At 37.9% G+C, this 27,765-nt stretch overlaps 1 protein-coding gene across 1 annotated transcript in view; it reads left to right on the top strand.

The window, feature by feature from the left end:
• LOC149459466 (uncharacterized) overlaps window positions 1-27,765 on the top strand; it is a 103,048-nt gene that overhangs the window by 64,305 nt on the left and 10,978 nt on the right. Inside the window, exons 5-6 of the mRNA XM_089681060.1 lie at window positions 21,773-21,822; window positions 23,622-23,726. Of these exons, the coding sequence (XP_089537186.1) occupies window positions 21,773-21,822; window positions 23,622-23,726 (155 nt within the window). The remainder of the gene's footprint in view (window positions 1-21,772; window positions 21,823-23,621; window positions 23,727-27,765) is intronic.

Raw genomic sequence — 27,765 nt, 5'->3', positions numbered from 1 at the left:
CTTTTCCTTGAGAGGTGTTTGTTTACCCTTCCCAGAGCTGAACATTGGTAGTTACTGAATTGCCAGAATGCTAATTTGTTGAATCCAGGGTCTATATGCAAGATGTACCCACAGTTTACATTTATGGGACCAGGAAAGGCTGGTAAATATTGTTCATTTTCTCCAGGTAAAGTAGAAGGATAGAACCCATTGTTCCTGTTCTGAGGTGTATTTGTTTTTCTCAATTTTTTAATTGTCAAATAGATACTATGGGGGTGCGTACTACAAAGGTAATCACTGGATCTTGTTATAAGCCCCCTTGCACAGATCGAAAGGGCTGCAAGGGCTGGGACAGTGATAATAATGGGGGATTTTAACTACCGAGAAATTGACTGGAGTAATGGCACTGCAGGAATAGTTAAAGGACAAAAATGTTTAAACCTACTACTGGACAATTTTATGGTACAGGTCATAGAGGCCCCTACTAGGAATGATGTTCTGCTGGACCTGATAATCTCAAACCATGCAGAGCTTATTACTAATGTCCATATAAAAGAACATCTGGGTAGCAGTGACCATAACATGAATTCATTTATTGTTAGCTGTAAACAGCAAGCACATACAGGAAAAATAAAAACGCTCAATTTCAAGAGAGGTAATTTTCCAAGGCTGAGAGTTGCTCTCCAAGTCTTAGACTGGGAGGGAATATTGGCATTGATGAACACAACACAGAAATGGGAGTTCTTCAAAAAGACTGTATGTGAATACACTGCAAAATATATTCCCATGGGCAACAAGTTTAAAAGGCTAAAAATCTAAGTTTAAAAGGCTAAAAAATGTGTCTATGGTAACATTGTACTACTTTGGTCATAGTAAAATATGAAAAAAAATCTTAAAAAAAATAAAAAACAAATGTAATAAAAAATGAAAAATAATAAAAAAAATATATATATATATATTTTTTTTTTCATACTGTCACCAGTCAGTGTCCCTGTTCACTGCCATGCCAGTTATATGATGACGCTGTACTGCACTGGTGACAGTATGTAAAAAAAAAAAATAGTGAAAATAATTTTTTCATTTTCCAAAAAATTATGACAAAAAAAATACAACTTCAAAAAACTCGCAATTCCTATTATGAAGTACGTTGGACTGTCTACTCTGCAAAAAGGGGTCATTTGGGGATATCTGTACTATTCTGACATTCTTGGACCTCAAGAAATTAGATTGGCTGTCAGTACTTCAGGATTGATCAATATTCAGATCTATACCATAGTTTGTGAACTCTATAACTTTCCTACAAACTAAATAATACATCCTAATTTGGGTTATTTTCACCAAAGACATGTAGCAGAATACATCTCGGCCTAAATTTATGAAGAACAATTATTTATTTGTAAACTTTTATAACAGAAACAAATAAAAACGTGTTTTTTTTCAAAATTTTTGTTTTTTTTGTTAATTTAACAAAAAACAAAAACCCAGCGGTGATTAAATACCACCAAAAGAAAGCTCTAGTTGTGTGAAGAAAATGATAACATTTTAGTTTGGGTACAATGTTGTATGACCGCGCAATTGTCATTCAAAGTGCGAGAGCGCTGAAACCTGAAAACTGGCCTGGGCAGGAAGGTGTAAAATTGCCCGGTATTGAAATGGTTAATAATGGCATGCAATGCCAAGCTGCGGTTTCTAAAGCGAGCAAAATCCTCTCTTGTATTAAAAGAGGTATAGACTCCAGAGAGAGAGATATCATTTTACCCCTGTACAAATCATTAGTAAGACCACATCTGGAATATGCAGTTCAGTTTTGGGCACCAATTCACAAAAAGAACATTGGGGAACTGGAGAAAGTACAGAGAAGGGCAACCAAACTGATAAGAGGCATGGAGGAGATCAGCCATGAGGAAAGATTAGAGGAACTGAATGTATTCTCTCTTCAGAAGAGGAGATTAAGGGGGATATGATCAACATGTATAAATACATCAGTGGTTCATATAGTGAACTTGGTGTAGAGCTATTCACCCTGAAGTCAACACAGAGGACAAGGGGGCACTCTTTACGTCTGGAGGAAAAGAAATTTAATTTCCAAATACAGAAAGGTTTCTTCACAGTAAGAGCTGTGAAAATGTGGAATAGGCTCCCTCAAGAGTTGGTTCTGGCCAGCTCAGCTCAGTGGATTGCTTTAAAAAGGCCTGGATTTATTCTTGGATACACAGAATATAACTGGATACTAACATTTATAGGTAAAGTTGATCCAGGGAATATCCGATTGCCTCTCGGGATCAGGAAGGAATTTTTTCCCTTGCAGGAGCAAATTGGGTCATGCTTTTCTGGGTTTTTTGCTTTCCTCTGGATCAGCTGTGGGTGTAGGATTATAACTTTTTTTTTATGGTTGGACTAGATGGACCTTTGTCTTTTTTCAGCCAGACTATGTAACTAAAGAAATTTAATATCCAAACACGGAAAGGTTTCTTCACAGTGAGAGCTGTGAAAATGTGGAATAGACTCCCTCAAGAGTTGGTTCTGGCCAGCTCAGTGGATTGCTTAAAAAAAGGCCTGGATTATTTCTTAGATACACAGAATATAACTGGATACTAACATTTATAGGTAAAGTTGATCCAGGGAATATCCGATTGCCTCTTGGGGGATAAGGAAGGAATTTTCTTTCCCAGCAGGTGCAAATTGGATCATGCTTTGCTGTTTTTTTTTTGCCTTCCTATGGATGAACTGGATGGACTTTTATCTTTTTTCAGCCAGACTAACTATGTAACTATGTAACAATTAGAGGATTCTCTCCTAGAATTTTTGTGGGAAGAGATCCATTGTTCAACAAGATGCAAAAACTATCTCAGTTGGGAACAAGATTGTATCCTGCTTGAACTGAGACCTGAAAATGACTATGGATTTTTGGGCCTCCTAAGTTTAAAACAATTATAGTTTGAGTTGGAGAGAAGATAAAATATAATTTCTTCTCATATCAATCTTTACTATATATGTGTGTATATATACACCTGTGTGTGTGTGTGTATATATATATATATATATATATATATATACAGTATATGTTTCAGTACACACACACACACACACATATTTGTTGCACTAGTAACTAACTTGTACCCAAATTTTGAAGCAAATGTACATAAAGTGATATATATATATATATATATATATATATATATATATATAGAAATCCCCCTGCGCTCCACAGAACCTAGTGAGTGAGCTGCTATCACCTATTCTCTATACCCCAAGATATGTGAAACAAATTGTATTAGTGGTGAAGCGCTCAACTAAAATAATCAAAAAAACTAGTGCAATAACCCCTTTAAATATACCCTGGTGAAAAGGTGATAAATAATACCTCTTATACAAATAATACAATAATAACTAGTGCAATATCCTCATCACTGTATATTACATCCCTAGTGGTGTAGTGATAAACAACTAATAATACTTAAACTGTGCAAAAAAGATACTCAAATACAATTAATCGGACCAATTTAAATAAAATCAAATAGGATGGTGATGCCACACTGTGCAAAAACATAAAAAGTGTTCAAATAATATCACTCCATGCTGCAATAGTGCTCTTCGTGAAATCTTGACGTGACTCCCCTCAATGATAGCCAAAATGCCCCCTCACCTTCCACATTCGACCCTTGCGGGTCACAGAGCTTTTTATATATATATATATATATAATTGCCAGATTTATTCTCCTCCACTGCCTCCACCGACCATGGTCCTCCTCCAGGCAGTAAGTAATACTCCAAAAGCTCCCTTCACAAAACGGACTCTGCCAGATATAATTCTCCTCCACTGCCTTCACCGCTCAAAATCCTCCTCCAGGCAGTCAGTTACACTCCAATACCCCTCATAGAATGGACACAGGCACAGGGCGCATATGAAAAACAGAATCACATCTCCATAGTGCAACACCGTTTAATACACTGCATCAGTAGAATCGAACATTACACTCACATGTCCTTCAGCAAGGTAAAGCAGTTCCCATGTACCATGGGTGTATACAGGTGTCCAAAGATGGCGTCCGAACCCGGAACCGGAAGTACGTCACCCCTATACGTCGACGCGTTGCGCCACAGTCATGTGGCTTCTTCAGGATACCGTATTGGATGGCCGCACTTCCTTATAACCGCTCTCCTAATCTACAAGGGGCGTGCATATTAACTCCATTTTCATGGAGCCCTCTACACAGGACGTCCGCGATCCGCCACTACTTCCCCTACTCACAACAATCAATGAAGGGCATATATATCTATATTTACAAGGATGACCCATGTATAACGATATGCTTTAATACTACAATTAACCCCCATTAAAAACTTTTATTACCCCATCTTTAATATTTATTAAAATAGGTATACAATATATACCAAATACCAATCATAAGCCAAAAAGGGATCTATTCAGGGAATAAAACAATATAGGTATCAACACACCCATATCTACTACCAATACTTCCCTACTCCTAATTATTTGAAACCCCCATTACATAAGCTAAATTTAATACATTATATTTATTTTAAACACATTAATTATTTAATTTATTTGAATCAATTCCAATAAAAACATGATTAAATATCTACTAAAAATCTAAAAAATATATATAAAAATATATATAATAAAAATCTAATACAGAACTCCTGTATACTACCCATACCACATGTACACATAGATGAAATCATACATTTCTAAAATCGCCACATCTCGCATCTTAGGTTTTAACCAAATATTATTTAAAAGTCATTAATGAAACAATTGAGGTCAAATTCTATATTTAAACCTCTAGGTGACAACGTTTGCATAAAATAAATCCACTTGGACTCCGCCTGACTAATTGTTCTCACTTTGTGGCTTCCTCTCCAATGTTTTTTATAACGCTCTACCCCCCAGAATTTCAATCCCGAGGGGTCATTACCATGATGGCTCACAAAATGTTTAGAAACATTATGTTTTGGGTTCCCCTTCAGTATGTTTGTCACATGTTCTCTTAATCTCACCCACAAAGCCCTTTTAGTGCGTCCCACATACTGCAGACCACAGTTACACTCTAGAACATAAATGACCCCTTCAGTTTTACACGTAATGAAATCTTTAATCTCAAATGGCCTACCATTGCTATTGGACGCAAACTCTTTCTTCTTTTGATTTTGCCCTTTTGTGGCTTTGCAGACACTACATTTTTTGCAAGGAAAAAAACCGGTGACATTAAACAGGGTACCTTCTCTATTCGTCTTAGGTGGATCCAATACGTTCTTCATAATTTTATTCCTTAAAGTGGGGGCTCTCCTATAGACAAACTTGGGTTGTTCTGGCAATATATTGCCTAATAACGGATCCATTTTTAAAATTGGCCAGTGCTTCTTAAAAACATTTTGAATTTTTTTTTTTTATATTGTAAATTAAAATCCAGAATCACCGCTACTTGATCAACCTTCTTCTTATCATCACTTTTTATTTTATTCCCAATAAGTATCTTTCTATCCATATTGGCCACCTCCAATTTACTCTTCTTAAGATCAGACACAGCGTAACCTTTGGATGCAAACCTTTCTTCTAAAATCATGGCCTGAGTATTATAATCTTTTTTATATGTGCAATTCCTTTTTAACCTAATGAACTGGCCCTTTGGAATATTCAGTAACCAAGAAGGAAAATGACAGCTCTCTATCGGGATGTAACCATTCCGGTCCACATCCTTAAAATGCGTTATAGTACTAATAATTTCCCCTTGTACTTGGATGTCCAAATCTAAAAATTGGATGGACTGGTTACTGCATTTCCATACAAACTTTATATTTTTATTGTTATTATTTAATTGTTTCAAAAAATCCATCAGTTTGCTTTCATCCCCTTTCCATATGATGAAAACATCATCTATGTACCTTTTATACAACGCCAGTTCAGCAGGTTTATCCTTATATACCGAATCTTGTTCCCAGTGGGCCATGAACAAGTTTGCCACACTTGGGGCAAACCGAGCTCCCATGGCTACACCCCTAATCTGTCTATAAAAAACTTTGTCATACCAAAAATAGTTATGACTCAGACTAAAATCCAAACATTGTATAATAAATTTCCTCTGTGTCCAATTCAAATTACTTAATTCCCTCAGACCCCACCCCGTAGCTTCCAGTGCATCCTCATGAAGCTACGGGGTGGGGTCTGAGGGAATTAAGTAATTTGAATTGGACACAGAGGAAATTTATTATACAATGTTTGGATTTTAGTCTGAGTCATAACTATTTTTGGTATGACAAAGTTTTTTATAGACAGATTAGGGGTGTAGCCATGGGAGCTCGGTTTGCCCCAAGTGTGGCAAACTTGTTCATGGCCCAATTTTGTTAATTTTTTGTGATGAACTTCTAAATGTACCCAATCTATCTCAAAATTTCACATAATCTAATCCATCCACCTAGTCTGATATAGTGATAATTAAATAATGAATCACCCAAACAATATATAATCAGAAATATTCAACCAATGAAAAATGAAAAAAATAAAAAGAATGAAAAAATATATTCAACCAATGAAAAATGAAAAAAATAAAAAGAATGAAAAAATATATTCAACCAATGAAAAAAATAAAATAACAAAAAATATATATAAATGTCCAAGTCCCCAAAAGAAAGTTCTTTTATGTGTTCCGTGAGGCAAAACGATCCTAAGACTCCTTGATATCCTCAAAGGAAAAGAAAAAAATCATAGTGTAATACCCTAATATAAGTAAAAAACACTTCACTCTGTGCCAACTCAAATCACATCAAAAAAACAGTGAGAAATCAATAAAGTAAAAATAAATGTGAGAAATCGTGATCACTCCAATCACAAGTGAAAGGTGATACTAGATACCAGTACCCTTATTACTCCAGCCAAAAATTGATGCTAAATACCATTACCCTCTTAGAACATATTCAGGCATATATTGTAACACAGGAAAGGTATTTCTCTATCTTCCTTATCTCGGGGTGTTCCTCATATAGATAAAGAAAGGCTCTTTCAGGCAGATTCCATAAAAAGATACAAATTTTAATCCACACTTACATGTAAAAAAACGATATCCAGCTCTCAGTACTGAACATTGCAATCTCAGGTTGCAATGTTTTATTTCAGATAGATAAAATATGGAGCATGAATTGAATTAATTGTTGGTAATTTTTTAGAACTATTTTAAAATTATTTTAAAATATTGCATTTGAAATTCATAGTAGTTTATTGGTAGATGTATGTGTGCATATATATATATATCTACATATTGTAGTCCTAATATATATTATATTTTATTCTATTTTAAATTATATGGATTATATATTCCATCCTAATAAGTAGAGCGGTGACTATAACAATAGGGACATTTATCGTTAAGATATTGATAACTAATTAATATATAGATTGTTTTTTTGGGTTTTAAATCAGTTTATAAGATTAGTAGTATCAATAGGGTATGACCACTAGAGGGAGCATTAGGCCTAATATTGTGATACTTAGTGTGGTTATATACTATATTGTAAATTTATCATAAATATATAAAATAATTAGAGATATATATAATGTTATATCAAGTTATTTGCTGTATTCTATTTGGAGTATTGTATTGAAGGCTTATGTGTTTTAGAGGTACTTAATATAGACTATCTACATGTAAGTAGATTACCTATTGATTCTATGTTTAGATAGGTTTTAAGTAGTTAGTCTGATCGTAGGTGACACTAGTTTACAGTTGTTAGCGATATTTCCGGGTATTGTGGGTCCGCAGTAGGCTATATGGGGTGGTTTTCGTTGTTTCCCTCATCCAATATGGCGGATCCGGCCTCATCCCATTGAAAGACAGTGGAATATAAGGAGAGACCAATGAGACGTCTGTATCCCTTCAGATGAAGTCCGGAAGTGACGAAACGCGTTAGGGAGTGACGTCATTACGCACGCACGCTAACCGGAAGTGTCGCCGCGGCCATTTTGTCGGTTGGAAACTATTGGTTTTCAACCTGAGATTGCAATGTTCAGTACTGAGAGCTGGATATCGTTTTTTTACATGTAAGTGTGGATTAAAATTTGTATCTTTTTATGGAATCTGCCTGAAAGAGCCTTTCTTTATCTATATGAGGAACACCCCGAGATAAGGAAGATGGAGAAATACCTTTCCTGTGTTACAATATATGCCTGAATATGTTCTAAGAGGGTAATGGTATTTAGCATCAATTTTTGGCTGGAGTAATAAGGGTACTGGTATCTAGTATCACCTTTCACTTGTGATTGGAGTGATCACGATTTCTCACGTTTATTTTTACTTTATTGATTTCTCACTGTTTTTTTGATGTGATTTGAGTTGGCACAGAGTGAAGTGTTTTTTACTTATATTAGGGTATTACACTATGATTTTTTTCTTTTCCTTTGAGGATATCAAGGAGTCTTAGGATCGTTTTGCCTCACGGAACACATAAAAGAACTTTCTTTTGGGGACTTGGACATTTATATATATTTTTTGTTATTTTATTTTTTTCATTGGTTGAATATATTTTTTCATTCTTTTTATTTTTTTCATTTTTCATTGGTTGAATATTTCTGATTATATATTGTTTGGGTGATTCATTATTTAATTATCACTATATCAGACTAGGTGGATGGATTAGATTATGTGAAATTTTGAGATAGATTGGGTACATTTAGAAGTTCATCACAAAAAAAAAAAAAAAAAAAATTAACAAAATTGATTATTCACTTCCTAGGGAGGAAGTAGTGTTTTTGTGTGGTTATTTAGGAGCTTTTTGATTGATTGTTTTACACCAGGGGGTGTTCGTTCTCCTTATTTTGGGTTATTATAGGGCATTCTATTAATTGCCTAAATATTTGGGATCACTGAGGATTTCAGTATGGATGTATTTAATTTTATGGATACTAGAAAAATTAACTTGGAGGAAGTATTTTCAACTACTCAAACAGCTTGTGATGCAAATGTGGAGGTATTAATGAAAAAAGTGGGTTACACTATGGAAAGGAAATTACAATTATGGTGGGATATTGTAACATTTGAGAAATATATTAAGGAGGGTATAGTTCCAAGGAGATTAAGATGGGATTTAGTCCCCAATGATGGGCTTAATGATGAAGATTCTCTGACTGAGTGGAAGAAATTCTTTCACACATGTGAGGAACAATTGCTTATTATGCTAATAGAGAGGAAGAAGAGGAAATTAAGGTCAGTAGAAACTAAATTAGAGAAGATGAAGAAGAAAGTGGAAGAATTCAAAGAGAAAAGGGATTTAAATGGTTTATATCAGATCCTACAGGAACAGCTTAATAAAAAAGATGGAGAAATTAAGAGGAAAAAACATAAAAAATTCATCAGAGACATGGGGGATTATCAGGCGAATAAGATTTACAAATGGCAGGAATCAGCCACCTTTTTAAACTGTCAATCTACAGAATTTTCACCGGCGAAATCAATATCAGATGATAATGGAAGGTATATACCATTACAGGAACAGACTTCCCAGAGTCAAAATAGGAATAAGGAGAATGCACCTATTCCAGGGAAGAAAGGAGAATCGAAAGTAGTCGTAGGGAAGATTAATACTAAATCAAAAAATACAGTTAATCAAGCATACAATGTCCCGGTACAAAATAGGTTTCAGCCTCTAGAGGGCTGGAATGACTACTATAGCCCTAGAGGGAACTATTATAGTCCCAATAGGAATAGAGGAAGGGGGAATTTTTTTCAAAGGAACTACAGAGGACGGCCTCCGGGCCCACCACCGTTCATGAGACCATTTTACCAACCCCAATGGGGAGGGGGAGGACCGAGAAATCCCCCATACTACCAAAGAAGGGAATGGGGGGGAAATTATGCCCCAAGGGAGGAAGAAGCAAGTGGTCTTCAAAATTACTATGTAGGGGAGCAAAAACAGGACGAAGGGAATATAAACAAAAGGAAGAGGAACGAAGGATAGGAGAAGGAATTTACAACTTGAGTTCAGTTCCATTGACAGAGAATGAAATATTGGTGTTAGATAAAGGTCTAAAATTTGCCCCAAAATCGAACTTAAATAAATTTGAGACCTATATAGACCTTAATAAATTTATTAGAAGATTAAACCTTAAAAAATACTTTGCTTCGTTACCAGGCCCTACTAATACATTGAACCCTATGCCGAGGTCTAAATATGTATGTAGTAACCTTAAGAACAAGTCTACGTTCAATCCGGTGAATTCAAGGAATATGAATATAGAAGTATTTAAGCAAATGGTAGTTGATGATCTATATGAAGTGAATGTACGGAATTTTAGGGAGGAAGAATCTATTCACCAGGGATTAAATGCTCTTAAGAAAAAGAAAAATATTATTATCAGACCGGCAGATAAGGGTGGAGGGGTGGTAGTAATGGATAGGGTGGAATATGAAAAAGAAATGGATCGTATTTTAAGTGATAGTGAAACATATGAAAAAATTTTTTTAAAAAATCCAACTATTTTATATAGAAAACAGCTCCATAAATTAGTTAAAAAGGCGGAAGAAGATAGAATTATTAATGAAAAAGAGGCTCTATATTTGGTTCCTTTATCATGTAAGATTCCATACATGTATATATTGCCAAAAATTCATAAAAGTCTAAGTAAACCTCCAGGCAGACCCATTATTAATGGGATCGATTCAATACATTCAAGGGTGGGAGAATACATAGATTTTTATTTGCAACCAGTGGTTAAAAAAATGCAATCATATATTAAAGATAGTCAAGATGTTATTAGTCTATTAGAAGGAATGGAGAGTACTCAAGAAATCTATTTAATTACCATAGATGTAAACTCCCTTTATACTAACATTAAACATAGAGATGGAGTAGAAGCTATTAAATGGGCTTTGTTAAATTATACTGACTTGCACCGTAAACAGAGAAAATTTATTATCCAATTATTAAAATTTACAATGAGAAAGAACTATTTTTGGTATAACGGTGATTATTATGAGCAAAGGAAGGGTGTCGCTATGGGCGCCAAATTCGCTCCGAGCTTGGCGAATATTTTTTTAGCAAAATGGGAAGAGAAAGAAATTTATGGTAAAAGTTGGGAGGGGCTAAGAGTATGGAAGAGATATATTGATGATATTTTGGTAATTTGGGAGGGTACAGAGAAGAATTTATTAAAGTTTTTGAGGTTTATTGGGACCAATAATTATGAGTTGGAATTTACATATAATATAAGTAATGAATCGGCCAATTTTTTAGATCTCACTATATTTAAATGTAATAACAAATTATGTTTTAAAACTTATTTTAAAGACACAGATAGGAATGGGTACATTCCTGTGACCAGTTGTCATCACCCGCAATGGATACAAGGCATACCGAAAGGACAGTTTACTAGGATTATGAGGAATTGTTCTAGATTGGAGGACTATATAGCACAATCTAATGTTATTAAAGAGAGGTTTGTTTCTAAGGGCTATGACCCAGACAAATTAGAGATTGTGCGATTTAAAATTAGTCAAAATTATTTAGGTGATGGGAAAATTAAAGAAAAACTAAAAATAAAAGAGGAGAATAATATTAAAAGGGAATATGCGTTTTATTCACGTTTTAACTGCCAATTTAAAGAAATTGAAAAGGTCCTAATTAAACATTGGCCAATACTACAGAAGGATTATGTGTTAGGCCCAGTTTTACCAAAAAAAACGAGTTTTATTTATAGAAAAACAAACAACCTTAGGAGTACCCTGGTGAAAGGAATAATATCCCCACCAAAGAAAATGGTTAATATGTTTAATTTAAAAGGATTTTATCCGTGCAGAAAATGCAGAATGTGCAAAATTACTAAAAATAAGAATAGAAAGATTCCGTCTTTCATATCTTGCTCTACAGGTGAAGAATTTCCTATCAAACAATTTATTACGTGTGATACTAGATATGTTACATATATGCTGGAATGTTCCTGTCAATTCCAGTATATAGGGAGAACTAAAAGGAATTTACGTAAAAGGCTTGAAGAGCATGTTAGAAATATAATAAAAGGGAAGAAGGATCACAGTGTCTCTAAACATTTTAAAGAATTCCACAATTCGGACCCCAGTCAGTTAAAATTTTGTGGAATAGATACTGTGGAAGGACATTGGAGAGGGGGTAATAGAGTCAAGAAATTGTCACAAAATGAGACTTTTTGGATTTTTAGGATGAACACATTGAAACCAAAGGGACTGAATATAGAGCTAGACTTGAATTGTTTTATTTCAGATAGATAAAATATGGAGCATGAATTGAATTAATTGTTGGTAATTTTTTAGAACTATTTTAAAATTATTTTAAAATATTGCATTTGAAATTCATAGTAGTTTATTGGTAGATGTATGTGTGCATATATATATATATCTACATATTGTAGTCCTAATATATATTATATTTTATTCTATTTTAAATTATATGGATTATATATTCCATCCTAATAAGTAGAGCGGTGACTATAACAATAGGGACATTTATCGTTAAGATATTGATAACTAATTAATATATAGATTGTTTTTTTGTTTTTTTGGGTTTTAAATCAGTTTATAAGATTAGTAGTATCAATAGGGTATGACCACTAGAGGGAGCATTAGGCCTAATATTGTGATACTTAGTGTGGTTATATACTATATTGTAAATTTATCATAAATATATAAAAGAATTAGAGATATATATAATGTTATATCAAGTTATTTGCTGTATTCTATTTGGAGTATTGTATTGAAGGCTTATGTGTTTTAGAGGTACTTAATATAGACTATCTACATGTAAGTAGATTACCTATTGATTCTATGTTTAGATAGGTTTTAAGTAGTTAGTCTGATCGTAGGTGACACTAGTTTACAGTTGTTAGCAATATTTCCGGGTATTGTGGGTCCGCAGTAGGCTATATGGGGTGGTTTCCGTTGTTTCCCTCATCCAATATGGCGGATCCGGCCTCATCCCATTGAAAGACAGTGGAATATAAGGAGAGACCAATGAGACGTCTGTATCCCTTCAGATGAAGTCCGGAAGTGACGAAACGCGTTAGGGAGTGACGTCATTACGCACGCTAACCGGAAGTGTCGCCGCGGCCATTTTGTCGGTTGGAAACTATTGGTTTTCAACCTGAGATTGCAATGTTCAGTACTGAGAGCTGGATATCGTTTTTTTACATGTAAGTGTGGATTAAAATTTGTATCTTTTTATGGAATCTGCCTGAAAGAGCCTTTCTTTATCTATATGAGGAACACCCCGAGATAAGGAAGATGGAGAAATACCTTTCCTGTGTTACAATATATGCCTGAATATGTTCTAAGAGGGTAATGGTATTTAGCATCAATTTTTGGCTGGAGTAATAAGGGTACTGGTATCTAGTATCACCTTTCACTTGTGATTGAAGTGATCACGATTTCTCACGTTTATTTTTACTTTATTGATTTCTCACTGTTTTTTTGATGTGATTTGAGTTGGCACAGAGTGAAGTGTTTTTTACTTATATTAGGGTATTACACTATGATTTTTTTCTTTTCCTTTGAGGATATCAAGGAGTCTTAGGATCGTTTTGCCTCACGGAACACATAAAAGAACTTTCTTTTGGGGACTTGGACATTTATATATATTTTTTGTTATTTTATTTTTTTCATTGGTTGAATATATTTTTTCATTCTTTTTATTTTTTTCATTTTTCATTGGTTGAATATTTCTGATTATATATTGTTTGGGTGATTCATTATTTAATTATCACTATATCAGACTAGGTGGATGGATTAGATTATGTGAAATTTTGAGATAGATTGGGTACATTTAGAAGTTCATCACAAAAAATTAACAAAATTGATTATTCACTTCCTAGGGAGGAAGTAGTGTTTTTGTGTGGTTATTTAGGAGCTTTTTGATTGATTGTTCATGGCCCACTGGGAACAAGATTCGGTATATAAGGATAAACCTGCTGAACTGGCGTTGTATAAAAGGTACATAGATGATGTTTTCATCATATGGAAAGGGGATGAAAGCAAACTGATGGATTTTTTGAAACAATTAAATAATAACAATAAAAATATAAAGTTTGTATGGAAATGCAGTTACCAGTCCATCCAATTTTTAGATTTGGACATCCAAGTACAAGGGGAAATTATTAGTACTATAACGCATTTTAAGGATGTGGACCGGAATTGTTACATCCCGATAGAGAGCTGTCATTTTCCTTCTTGGTTACTGAATATTCCAAAGGGCCAGTTCATTAGGTTAAAAAGGAATTGCACATATAAAAAAGATTATAATACTCAGGCCATGATTTTAGAAGAAAGGTTTGCATCCAAAGGTTACGCTGTGTCTGATCTTAAGAAGAGTAAATTGGAGGTGGCCAATATGGATAGAAAGATACTTATTGGGAATAAAATAAAAAGTGATGATAAGAAGAAGGTTGATCAAGTAGCGGTGATTCTGGATTTTAATTTACAATATAAAAAAAAAAATTCAAAATGTTTTTAAGAAGCACTGGCCAATTTTAAAAATGGATCCGTTATTAGGCAATATATTGCCAGAACAACCCAAGTTTGTCTATAGGAGAGCCCCCACTTTAAGGAATAAAATTATGAAGAACGTATTGGATCCACCTAAGACGAATAGAGAAGGTACCCTGTTTAATGTCACCGGTTTTTTTCCTTGCAAAAAATGTAGTGTCTGCAAAGCCACAAAAGGGCAAAATCAAAAGAAGAAAGAGTTTGCGTCCAATAGCAATGGTAGGCCATTTGAGATTAAAGATTTCATTACGTGTAAAACCGAAGGGGTCATTTATGTTCTAGAGTGTAACTGTGGTCTGCAGTATGTGGGACGCACTAAAAGGGCTTTGTGGGTGAGATTAAGAGAACATGTGACAAACATACTGAAGGGGAACCCAAAACATAATGTTTCTAAACATTTTGCGAGCCATCATGGTAATGACCCCTCGGGATTGAAATTCTGGGGGGGTAGAGCGTTATAAAAAACATTGGAGAGGAAGCCACAAAGTGAGAACAATTAGTCAGGCGGAGTCCAAGTGGATTTATTTTATGCAAACGTTGTCACCTAGAGGTTTAAATATAGAATTTGACCTCAATTGTTTCATTAATGACTTTTAAATAATATTTGGTTAAAACCTAAGATGCGAGATGTGGCGATTTTAGAAATGTATGATTTCATCTATGTGTACATGTGGTATGGGTAGTATACAGGAGTTCTGTATTAGATTTTTATTATATATATTTTTATATATATTTTTTAGATTTTTAGTAGATTTTTAATCATGTTTTTATTGGAATTGATTAAAATAAATTATTTAATTAATGTGTTTAAAATAAATATAATGTATTAAATTTAGCTTATGTAATGGGGGTTTCAAATAATTAGGAGTAGGGAAGTATTGGTAGTAGATATGGGTGTGTTGATACCTATATTGTTTTATTCCCTGAATAGATCCCTTTTTGGCTTATGATTGGTATTTGGTATATATTGTATACCTATTTTAATAAATATTAAAGATGGGGTAATAAAAGTTTTTAATGGGGGTTAATTGTAGTATTAAAGCATATCGTTATACATGGGTCATCCTTGTAAATATAGATATATATGCCCTTCATTGATTGTTGTGAGTAGGGGAAGTAGTGGCGGATCGCGGACGTCCTGTGTAGAGGGCTCCATGAAAATGGAGTTAATATGCACGCCCCTTGTAGATTAGGAGAGCGGTTATAAGGAAGTGCGGCCATCCAATACGGTATCCTGAAGAAGCCACGTGACTGTGGCGCAACGCGTCGACGTATAGGGGTGACGTACTTCCGGTTCCGGGTTCGGACGCCATCTTTGGACACCTGTATACACCCATGGTACATGGGAACTGCTTTACCTTGCTGAAGGACATGTGAGTGTAATGTTCGATTCTACTGATGCAGTGTATTAAACGGTGTTGCACTATGGAGATGTGATTCTGTTTTTCATATGCGCCCTGTGCCTGTGTCCATTCTATGAGGGGTATTGGAGTGTAACTGACTGCCTGGAGGAGGATTTTGAGCGGTGAAGGCAGTGGAGGAGAATTATATCTGGCAGAGTCCGTTTTGTGAAGGGAGCTTTTGGAGTATTACTTACTGCCTGGAGGAGGACCATGGTCGGTGGAGGCAGTGGAGGAGAATAAATCTGGCAATTATATATATATATATAAAAAGCTCTGTGACCCGCAAGGGTCGAATGTGGAAGGTGAGGGGGCATTTTGGCTATCATTGAGGGGAGTCACGTCAAGATTTCACGAAGAGCACTATTGCAGCATGGAGTGATATTATTTGAACACTTTTTATGTTTTTGCACAGTGTGGCATCACCATCCTATTTGATTTTATTTAAATTGGTCCGATTAATTGTATTTGAGTATATATATATATATATATATATATATATAGATGTATATATATATATATATATCAATAAAAAATCAATAAAAGAATATAAGTGAATGAAATCAAAATCCAGATTAACGTGAGTCCAAATGTGGTTCCACCGTAAGTGAAGAGTCTTTAAGACCAATTCCGTGAAATGAAGTGCTGCAACACCAATGGTTCTAAGGACACACCGAGGTGATCCCACCACCAAGGATAATTAAGTGCTTACCAAAGAGTTTTGACTCTCTAGCCAGAGATCACCGAAGCATCACAAGCACATATCAAAATAATATGTTGAAGCAGTAGCTGCTTTAAGGTTTGTTAAAGTCGAAGCAAGTTTAAATGGGTCCTTCATGCCCAGTCAAGCTGCATAAACAGTAACAAAATGTAAGCTCCTTTTTTGATTTTTTCTTTTAACTTTTTAACTACTTGTAGTTGCTAGGGCAAAAATATCCTGTGTTGGCAGTATGTTGGAGAGTGAGGCCACTGCTTAACACAGCGCTGTGATCTAGGTCTCCAGTGTTCCAACAGGATGCCTGCACAGTGCTTCCTGAGCAGCACTGTTGATTGTAGCAATAGACAAGAGATTTCTCTTTTTGTAAGATGTCTTTACTTGAGCTTCTTTGTCTGCAAAGCTGCAGATGGGTTTCCCCTCAATCTTCTGGATTTTTAATTTATTTTATATCATAGAGAATGCAGCGGGAAATGCTGGAACTCAGTTTGCTGGCGGAAGCCCTGGTTGCCATGGCGACCTGGCGCCTGGTATTTTGTCGAGCCCTGTCCTACGCATCCCAAAGAAATTGTTCTTTATTGTCTAGACATGGCAAGAGCCATCAGACAAAAAGGATAAAAGACGGGTCACCACACCTATAACTGGATGGGGATATCCCACCAAAAAAGGGGACTTTGCCTGAAATGGGCTCGTTTTTGTCTTGCCAACATGGTTTTGAAAGGAACACCCTGCTTCCAAATCCATTATTGCCAAATGGAAAGTAGACATGTGTACACCAGAAATTTTTGTTTAATTTCATTTTGAATGCATTTGTTTTTCGAAGAATTTTGTTTTGTCATATTCGTTATGTTGAACCAAATTGTTTTCAGGATTCATTACATACCTTCAGCATTCATTTAGTATATTAGTTAGCCTGGTGGATTTTACAAATTTTGCAGTTTTTTCAAAAGATTGGTACATATTAGTTTTTGGTTTTGATAATTCTGGTGGATTCGAAACTATCTGATATTTTTGGATGCAACAGAATGAATGATGCAAAATTCAGCACCCCTTAATTTTTCAAACCTAAGAATTTCATTAGACTATGGAACTGAACTGACTGACTGTGACAACCACAAAATTCAATTTAAATCACAAATTTACTCAAATCCGATTTATCGAAAAAGTTCAAAAATGTTATTAATTTCCCCATGGGCCCAAACTACTATCGCATCATGTGACGTCATCTGAATGAAACAAAATGTACACATTTGTTACTTTTGTTATTACTTTTTTTTATTCTTCTACATTTGTTACTTTGTCCATTCGGAGATTCGTATACATCCAAATCTCAGAAAATCATATTTTCATTTGAAAATCGATTTGTTGCAAAACACAAATGTCTAATGGAAAGACAACTCATTGCAAATTCTTACACTCTAAAGGAAGAGGTACCTCCAGTACCCTTACATGCTCACCATACCACATCAGTGGGAGTTTTCTGGGCATTTGTTGCTCAGCTTTGTAAGGTCGCCACCTGGTCTTCAGTTCTCCGGGTTCATATCCAGACCTCTGGGGTGAACCTTTTATCCACAAAGTTCTTTCAGCAACACTCTGAATTGGATCCTGACTCTTTATTATTTTGTTTGGCTTATTGGCATGATTTGAATTGCCTTGTTGTCGCCCACCCCTTTGATTCATTGCTTGGGGGCTTCCAAGGATCTAGGAATATCAAGCCTGTGTCGTGTGCTGTATGATTAAGATATAAGGAATTCTCACTTGCCTGTTAGATCCATATCTTGGAGTACAGTACATTACATGGGCCACCCATCCTTCTGTTCTGTGTTACTCTGCTTTGCTTGCTAAGAAATTTGAGGTCTTACGGAGTGGAGTTATAGGGATATGCCCAGGGGGCATGTCCAAAAGCATTGCCAGTGTGCTAGAGTTTGTAAGTATAGTATAAACAAAGCACACGTCTTTATATCTAGTGAATTTTTAGTTTGTTTTACTTCATGGACTAAAAAAAGTGAAAATACAATTTTTCAGAGAAGCCCCCCCTTTCTCAATGGGAGATGGACAGCAAGCCATGGCCCAGTCCAATTCCATACCATCAATTCTAGAGACCTGAGCTTTCACAGAGTAAAGCGTAAACTGACAGAACTGAAACCAAAAAAATAATGCACAGTAAGGGCTTTCTGCTGTGTGACAAGAAGTGGAAAAACAGCAAATACAGAATCCCCAGGAAGTACATCAAATGAGGAAATGGAAAAAAACTATGTAAGCAATTAATCATTTTAAATGAAAAGTGTACAGAAACCAGGGCTCAAAATTTCAAGTCCTGAGCTACTAGCCAGGCCTTAGGAGTTACTTGCCACCAGTTGCCCCACCCAACCCCTCCCCTGCCATGCCCCTAATCCCTCCCCTAAACACACCCTCGTAAATTCTCTCATTAAATGACACTGTTAAATGTTTTATGTCGAATACAGTTACTAAAATAAATATATACCCCCCTTCACACCCCCGCCCAGCTGGTCCTCTACCCCCTTTTCACCCTCCCCAGCCATGGTGGGGGGTGAAAGAAACAGAAAGGGGGGTGAGAGAGAGAGAAAGGGGTGAGAGGAAAAGAGGGGGGGGAGGGGGGTGATCAGTATTTCTGCTACTCACAATTATGACACCATTTCCCCATAATATGAGGTTATAATGAGCACACAACCCCCTCTTAGAACACATGGTCTCCATTATGGTACAATGTGCCCCCCCAGAACACACACAGGGCCCCCTACTACATAAAGTGAATACAGAGCCCTCACCACCACCACCACATACATACCCACACACACACACTGACATACACACACATACACACATTCATACATACACACACACACACATACACAAACATACACATACATAAACACACACACATATACACATACACAGGCACGCACACACACAGAGACACACACACATATACACATACACAGGCACGCACACACACGGAGACACACACACATATACACATACACAGGCACGCACACACACGGAGACACACACACATATACACATACACAGGCACGCACACACATGGAGACACACACACATATACACATACACAGGCACGCACACACATGGAGACACACACACATATACACATACACAGGCACGCACACACACGGAGACACACACACATATACACATACACAGGCACGCACACACATGGAGACACACACACATATACACATACACAGGCACGCACACACACGGAGACACACACACAGGCACGCACACACACGGAGACACACACATATACACAGACACACACATCTCCCCTCTGGCTCTCTCTGCCTGTCACACTCCGTTTCTCAGCACTCCGGTCACAGACAGTTCTCCCCCTTCCTCCTACTGTTACATGCTGAGTTCTCACCAATCTGTGAAGTGTCCTCCTCCTTGGGCTCTGTCAGTCTCCCTCTCCTCTCACCAAACTCGGAGCACGCTTGCACAATCCACCCTGCAGCCCTCTCCAACTTTTCAGGAACCTGTCATAGGACCTCCTGAGGACCCTGGGCCCTCGGGTAGTGTGTGAATGCCTGAAAGCTTAGCCCGCCCCTGGCGCTAGCACCCTGCTCCATATCCATCAGCTGTTTGATGGATCTGTCCCTCGCCCTCACTTTATTTCCACTCACCAAATGCGAGCTGGCGAGTGGAAGTTTCAGGGCCTGCAGAAACTATGTATGCTTTTGCATTTGCTTGCCTTATCTAAATGAGCTACTGTATGTTTGCACCTAGTGAATTCACCCACTGTCTTACACACTAAACCAGGGGTGTGCAACTGTGGCCCTCCAGCTGTTGTAGAACTACAAGTCTCATGAGGCATTGCAAAACTGACAGTTACAAGCATGACTCCCAAAGGCAGAGGCATGATGGGACTTGTAGCTCACCAACAGCTGGAGGGCTACAGTTGTCCACCCCTGCACTAAACCTTACACTATTTCTGAATAGTTTAAATTTAATTTCACCTTACCAATAACATTTACCTTCAAGGAGTGAATTCGAACAACCAGCCTACAAAAAGAAATCCCAATTATAATCTGTTCTGCCTATAGAACCTAAGAGTGAAGTACAACAGTCTTCTAAAATATAATACCATTTATGATATGGCTACATGATCTAAGTATGAATTACCACTAACAGCCTTAAAAATAAAATCTTTTTTATCATTCGTTCTGGCATCGGAAAAGTTTTAGTCTACTCAGTAGTTATTTTTGTTACTAACATGCATGCTGGGGTGAGTCACCCTCTAACATCTCAGATCTTTTGAAAACTCCAGTAGAGGGTAAACCCTACAGCCATGAAGTGTCATATTTCTTGTTACAGCAAAAGAATTTTCAGTCCTCTTGCTGTCTTCTTTCCAATAAAATGGTAATTAAAACTGCTAAAGGGAAAGTTGGATCCCTAATATTGACCACAGTAGTTGTATGAAGCTGGAGAGTCAGGTTCAGAGATAACCTTTTAGGTTTTAGGTTTCCAAGTTTGCAAAATTGTGTTGGTTATCTGTTTCTATTATTTATTTGGGATTAATCACTGCTTTAAAGTAGTATTAAACCCTCAGCATTTTTTGGCTTAACACTTTGCGCACAATATAATCAACAGTCCCGGGTAACACATTCAACTGTGTGCTTGAATTCTATTTTTAGCTATTGGGCTTTGTAAACAACATGTGTTTTTCAACGAAACAGATAATAAGACCCAGGAAAATGTGAAATGGAGCTATGAGCTATATTTGCAAGACACAAAATATTCCTATGCACATATTTCACATTTAACTGACTTTAAAATAAAATAATTATATTTTTAAACATTTTACAATTTTATTTTTCAACAATTTACAATTTAATGCTGAAATAAATATGTAAACACCCACCTAATTTTTCTTTACGTTTCTGGTTGCTGCATATCAGTGATCACAGAAACCCAAGACAAACTTTAAACAAAGATATTGATGGCATCCTGAGCAAAAATTAGAAGAAGCATGGGAAACCTATTGATAGCATTTGCATGGAAGTTGTGGTTTTCCTGCTCTTGAGACAAAGACAGTATCAGACTTTACTGCAATTTCCGGTATCTGAATAAAGTATGTTCAACTTGATGTCTCCACTTAAACTTTGTTGTTCTTCTTTTAGGTACTAAGGATTCCAGCAATAGTTGTGAGATGACTCCTGTGACAGATGCAGTATGTACCTCAATTATAATAAGTTGTGATAGGCTGAACAACCCCCTGTTCGGTTCACCGTCGAACAATCAAACCTATTGAAAGTTCGACCGCAAACTTCAGACAGGGACAATTTACTGAGCAGTATCTTACCGCTTCTGAGTATGTGGTAAGGTACCGCTCAGTTACTAAAATACTGCATGATTTTTATTATTAAGTATTTTAGTAGTGAAACATTCATTCATGTTTCAGCTGTCAGCGGGGTTCCCTGCTGACAGCTGAATGTCAAAAAATATATCGGCATTGCTCAACAATTAAAAAAATTATTTAAAAACACGGCATGGGGTCCCCCCTCCCATCCATACCAAGCCCTTTGGGGTTGCCAAAATTTTTTTTAAAATGGTGTTGGGTTCCCCCACTAAATCCATACCAGATGCTTATCTGTACATGCAGCCTGGCAGGTCAAGAAAGGGGGGGGGTAACAAGTGAGTGCCCCCCTCCTGAACCATATCAGGCCACATGCCCTCAACATGGGGGGGGTGCTTTGGGGCAGGGGGGGCTCCCCACCAAAGCACCTTGTCCCCATGTTGATGGGGACAAGGGTCTCTTCCCCACAACCCTGGTTGTTGGGGTCTGCAGGCCCATGGAACCCAGCTCACTCGGAGAGGTGGGGAGCCCCTGTCTCAGCTCCCCATATCCCTCTTATGTGTAAATCACCCTGTGCTTGTTAGGGGTAAACTGTGATCTGTCCTAATATTGGGGTGGGGGGTTGTTGATTGTTTGATGTTATGTGGTTGCATCCCATTGTTCTATTGTGTGTCTGGCTTGGAAGCAAACTATTATGGGATATATGTGTTTATGTGTATTGGCTTTGTGGGGATTGTCTCCAGCAGCTCTCCCTCCTGATGGGACAGTCTGTTGGTGTGAAGTTTGAATACCTGTGTGTCTCTTGTTACTAAATATAGATTGCCCTGCCATGTGTCATTATGCAGGGAGGGGGGATTATCCCCTTGAGTTTATATATCTTGTATCTGTGTTCAAATAAACTAGTCTACCTTCTGGCTTACTTCAAATCTGGTGTCATCTGGATCTTGGGGTAATAATAGCCAGATTCACTGGTCTCATGTTCCAGAGCCTGAGAAGCAGCTTCTTGACAGAGATACCCCATCATGGGTGTCTGGGGACCGTTACAGGGGGTTTATCGGAATCTGGAAGCCCCCTTTAAAAAGGGCGCACCCAGATTCCGACCCCGCCATGTGAATGAGTATGCGGTACTGCTACCCATTCACAAAAAAAAGTGTAGTGTAAATGTGACAGGAGACAGTCTTTGACATGTTCTTTAATAAAAATAAAAAAAATGTCCCCCGATGTAGATCCATTGTCAATCTAGATGTCCGCTGCCACTGCCAATCCAAAAAAAAGGGAAAAAAAATCTGCTTCACCCTCGACGCTGGCTCCCGCCGTCTGACAGCTGCGATGACAGTTCTTAAATATGGTGATGACCTCGCAAGGGGGCAGGATCATCCCACCCCCTTGTGAAGTCATCGTGCCCTGTGATTGGTCAAAACATTGCACCTGACATGTGGTCAGGTGCAATGCTTTGGCAAATCACTATGCACTGTCAAGACGCAGTGCATTGTTGCCCGTACCGTTCGTGTGATCAACAAACACACAAATGGCTCATGTTCGAGTTGAACTTATGTTCAACTAAAACATGCAGCCCATAATTAATAATAAGCATGAGGTGCCACAGTATGTAGTAAAACAAAGGTATATAAACAAAAGCATTTATTATATTAACACATATTCTCAATTTACAGGAAAAAAAGGACACTTTAGTTTACCATCAAATTGCATTTTCTAATGGTAACAGGAATCCAAGGAAGAAGAATCCAGAGGAAGAAGTCACTTATGCTCAAATAAAGGTAATTTCACATAATACTAAAGATATAATAGAAATGATATTCAGTGTTAGGATGAGGAGAATGCCTAGCATTGGACAGACAAGACAGTTTAAAAGCTAAACAAAGAAAGAGGGGTATTTAGAACTCATGATTAGTTCTCATTTTCTGCAATGACCACCATTGTACTAAAGAGGCAAAATGCATAGAAAAAAATCCACTGTAATCCATGTTATCTGCATTACAGCATGTTGGGGAGTGTCCCATACAAGTCAGCTGACTGAGATCCTTCAAAAGTGCAGTGCACTGAGCATTAAGCAACGTAGGCAATGCAGTCTGTCCTAGAACACATAGCAGTGGTGGTCAATTTGAGTGGAGCTCAGGTGGGCCTCAAGTTTGGCCCCTGACATATCCATAGCACAATAGCTTAGTTTTGGTAAATTATTATTTTTCACGGGAAAACATATTTTACAGATTTGTGATTGTTAAAATCCCAATTGATTTTGCACTTCGGAAAGATGATATAAACAATTTGAAGAACTATTCATCCTGTGAAACTGCATGTACACTGAAAAGTTTTATGAAAATAAATATTTCTTTCCTATGATCATCAACTCCATCTAATGGCCATAATGCCGTATTTACTCTCACGGGGGGGATCTGGATGTTGGAAGGTTATAATCTATACTTTTAAATTGTGATCTGTAGATATTATCCTGTATTCCACTTAAAGTTGCCAGCTGGTCAGGAAAATAGGAACCACTGTCCATTTTAACAATAAAAAAGGAACAAAAGGTGGCAAAGTTAATTCTTTAACTCCGACAAAGCAGAAGTTTTTACAACTAACAGTTTGATTGATGCGTGCCTTGGCCTGCACAGCACAGACTCTGAGAAAATAGACCCACACAAGAACAGTATGTGGCTGTAGTGGTTTACATTGAACTTAGATTTAGGCACATGGAGTGAACTTTCTAATATTAATACAACATCAATATTCTCTGGATAGATTTAGGTGTTGATTAAACTCCAGACTGTTGTAAAATGTGCCCATGACATGGAGCCAGTGGTGGGACAAGATCAACCAGTGCCCAGCGTAAAGATGCCAAATTGCACCCCTTCCCCCTTAGACACAAGAATAACCCTCAGCATTGGAGTCAGTGGATGGCATAATAACCCCCAGCACAGGTATTACTACACACAATAACTCCTAGTATTGGTGTCACTGGATGCAATATAACTCCCGGCTCAGGTGTCAGTGCATACAATAATAATCCCCTGCATGGATGTCAGTGGATGAAATAATACCACTAGTACAGGTATCAGTGCACGCATTAATAAACCCCAGCATTGGTGTCAGTAGACAACATAATAATCCCCTGCACAAGTGCCAGTGCATGCAGTAACGACCCCCAGTGTTGGTGTCAGTGAATACAATAACAACCCTAGCACAGGTGTCATTGATTACAATGAAGACCCCCATCATTGGTGTCAGTATTATTACCCCCCCCCACATTGGTGGTCAGTGACATTGACATTTTAATCCCTCCCATGACCACCAATGTGGGGGAGAGGGTCAACTTTCACTGACATGGCCACAACTGCAGAAGGGTAGGTGATGGGTTAAAATTTCACTGCCATAAGGACCAATGCAAGGTGAGAGGATGGGGGTTTAACATTCACTGCCAAGTGACCACCAATGGGGGGGGGGTCAGTGACATTGAAAGTTACACCCCATCCTCCACCTGCATTGGTGGTCATGGCAGTGGTAACCCCTTCCTCCAACCTGCTCCAGTCCCATTCTCCTACTTCCTGTAGTCTGGTGTTTCACAGGGAGTAACAGCAATACTAATCCATCCATATCAAATACCACCAGTTGAGCTTACCTCAGCACACACTCCCTCCTTCTACTCAGCTCACACCTCCCACTTCCAGGTGAGACAGTGGGATCTCTGAGGCTGGCTACATCCCTATCCCACCCACACAGCAAGCAGCAATAGCTAGCAAATAGTAGGTTCCACCTCTGAGTTGTTCCTGCAGTCCTGCACCAGACTGAAGAGGGAGGTTGAGGAGATTCCAGTCCTGAAGCTGGTGGTAGGAGAGAGCAGAATTCAGCTGCCACTACCCTGCACTGCTCTGTTCTGAATGACATGAGTGAGGGCTCTCAGCCCCCCATTCTCTTCATAGTGCCTCTGTGCCCAGGGCACGTGTCCCCTTAGTAAAATGCTCCTATTGTCCAGGGGGTGATGAATTAGGTGAAATATTATTCTTCAGTCCCGCAGGCTTCTCTAAGGCTGTACGGCTCTACTCTTTGCCACTCACCCAGTTGTCGGCTCTCCATCATCATCACATAAAATGCAGGACCACTAGTCATATAGGGGGGCAGTGCACACTGCATAGGTATGTATCACTACCCCCTAAGGGACCGTTGGTAATAGCTGGATCTTCACTAACAGTACAGAGGTTGCCAGTCACCCAAGCACCAGTTTATACACTCCGACTCCAATGGATCATCTAGGGTCTCAGAACTTAATGACGAGAGGAAAAGCTCCTTGAGTAACAGTGGGTGTTGAACAGTCTTGGGCCTCACAGCTAAAAACCATTGGGCAAGTGTTTTTGGCATCTGGTTACCTCTTACTGATGCATAACTACTGCTACCCAGTACATTCTTTTCTAAAACACTACACATTCACAGGAATCAGTTTAAGATCTTTGCTCACAAGTTCCCAGTACAGTTGCCACCTACCAACTTCATCTGCACATGGACCAGTGATTGAGACGGCACCTCTCCAAACCAAGTCCCTTGTGGTTAGGTTCTGTAATCAACTTCTAACAGAGTCCATCTAGGTCCTCAGCCCTGACACTGCTTGGGCCTCTGAAGCAGCTGTACAGTCCATGGGATGCCTGAGGACAGCAGCCCTTCTGGCTCTAGAACCCTCCTAGGGAGAAGGAAACCTGACCCCCAGTGTTTCAGGCTATTTACCATTCCAGCTCCCTTCTTGACACTCCTCTCCAGTGATTGGCCTGATAAATATTCAGGCTGGTTATTTTGAGTCTCCCACTCTAAGCTCTGGAAATTTCTTCCATAGGCAGGGGGAAGCAATCAAGCTCCTAGCCTGTGAAACCCCTGAGCAGACCAGTCCAAACAATTATTTCTCCCTTGATTTCAGAAGGAGCCAACAACTAAATTTACCTAGAATCCTACAGACTGGAGTTCAGCTTTAAGTCAGACCTAAACCTACTGATTTAAGTTGTTTACAAAACTGTTACATTCAAGGCATGCCTCTGGTGATAGCTGTCACAGTTGCCAGTTTGATTATGTCAGCTCTCAAGCCCTCAAATGGCTGGTGTTATAGCTAATCAAATGTGCAGCTTCATGGCAACCCTAGAACTAAATAGGGCTAAGATGGCACTGTTCTGACCATGCTACATGTTTCCCTGTGTGTGTAACTTGACATGCAGCTAAACCCTCCTGTTCTGCAATAAGCCAGACTTAATGTAATCTTGAAGCTTTATTAACTAAACAGGGTAGGTGAAACCATTAGGAAAAAATAGATAAGAAATACATATAATCAATATATGAAATATACAAACACAATGAAATGATTAGGCTGTAGATGGCAATAGGTCCATGTTCACCAGTGATGCTGCCTGTAGGGGATGTAAGTTCAGTCCATGACATGTGCTGCAGAGAACTATGGTTGGTTCCTTTTCCTCATTTCTTAAGATGGAGTCTGAGCATCCAGGATGCATCTATTTCCTTTTCATAGAATGGAGGATGGAGCTTTTATTAACTAAATAGATTCTGGTTTCTGCAAAACAGAAAATGTGTTCCAGGCTCTGTCTAGCGGCCAAATTTGATATTGCAGGCTGAATTTCCCTGCTGGAGGCAGAATACTCCCCACCTGGTATCAACAGATACCCCTGTTTGTGTCCCCAGAAGAAACCAGCAAGACCATGTCAGAAACTGGTCTGAGGAACAACTTTGCTTCCTTGTTCCTTTGAACTTTAACTTCAACCTTTCTGACTCTCCAATTCCTACTTAGAAGAGTTTTGGTGGCAAGGC

This window comes from Staurois parvus, unplaced genomic scaffold (genome assembly GCF_062004578.1).
Source record: "Staurois parvus isolate SC_StPar_1 unplaced genomic scaffold, SC_StPar_1.0 ptg000258l, whole genome shotgun sequence".
Classification (NCBI taxonomy): domain Eukaryota; kingdom Metazoa; phylum Chordata; class Amphibia; order Anura; family Ranidae; genus Staurois; species Staurois parvus.
This window is presented reverse-complemented; position numbering and strand designations above follow the sequence as displayed.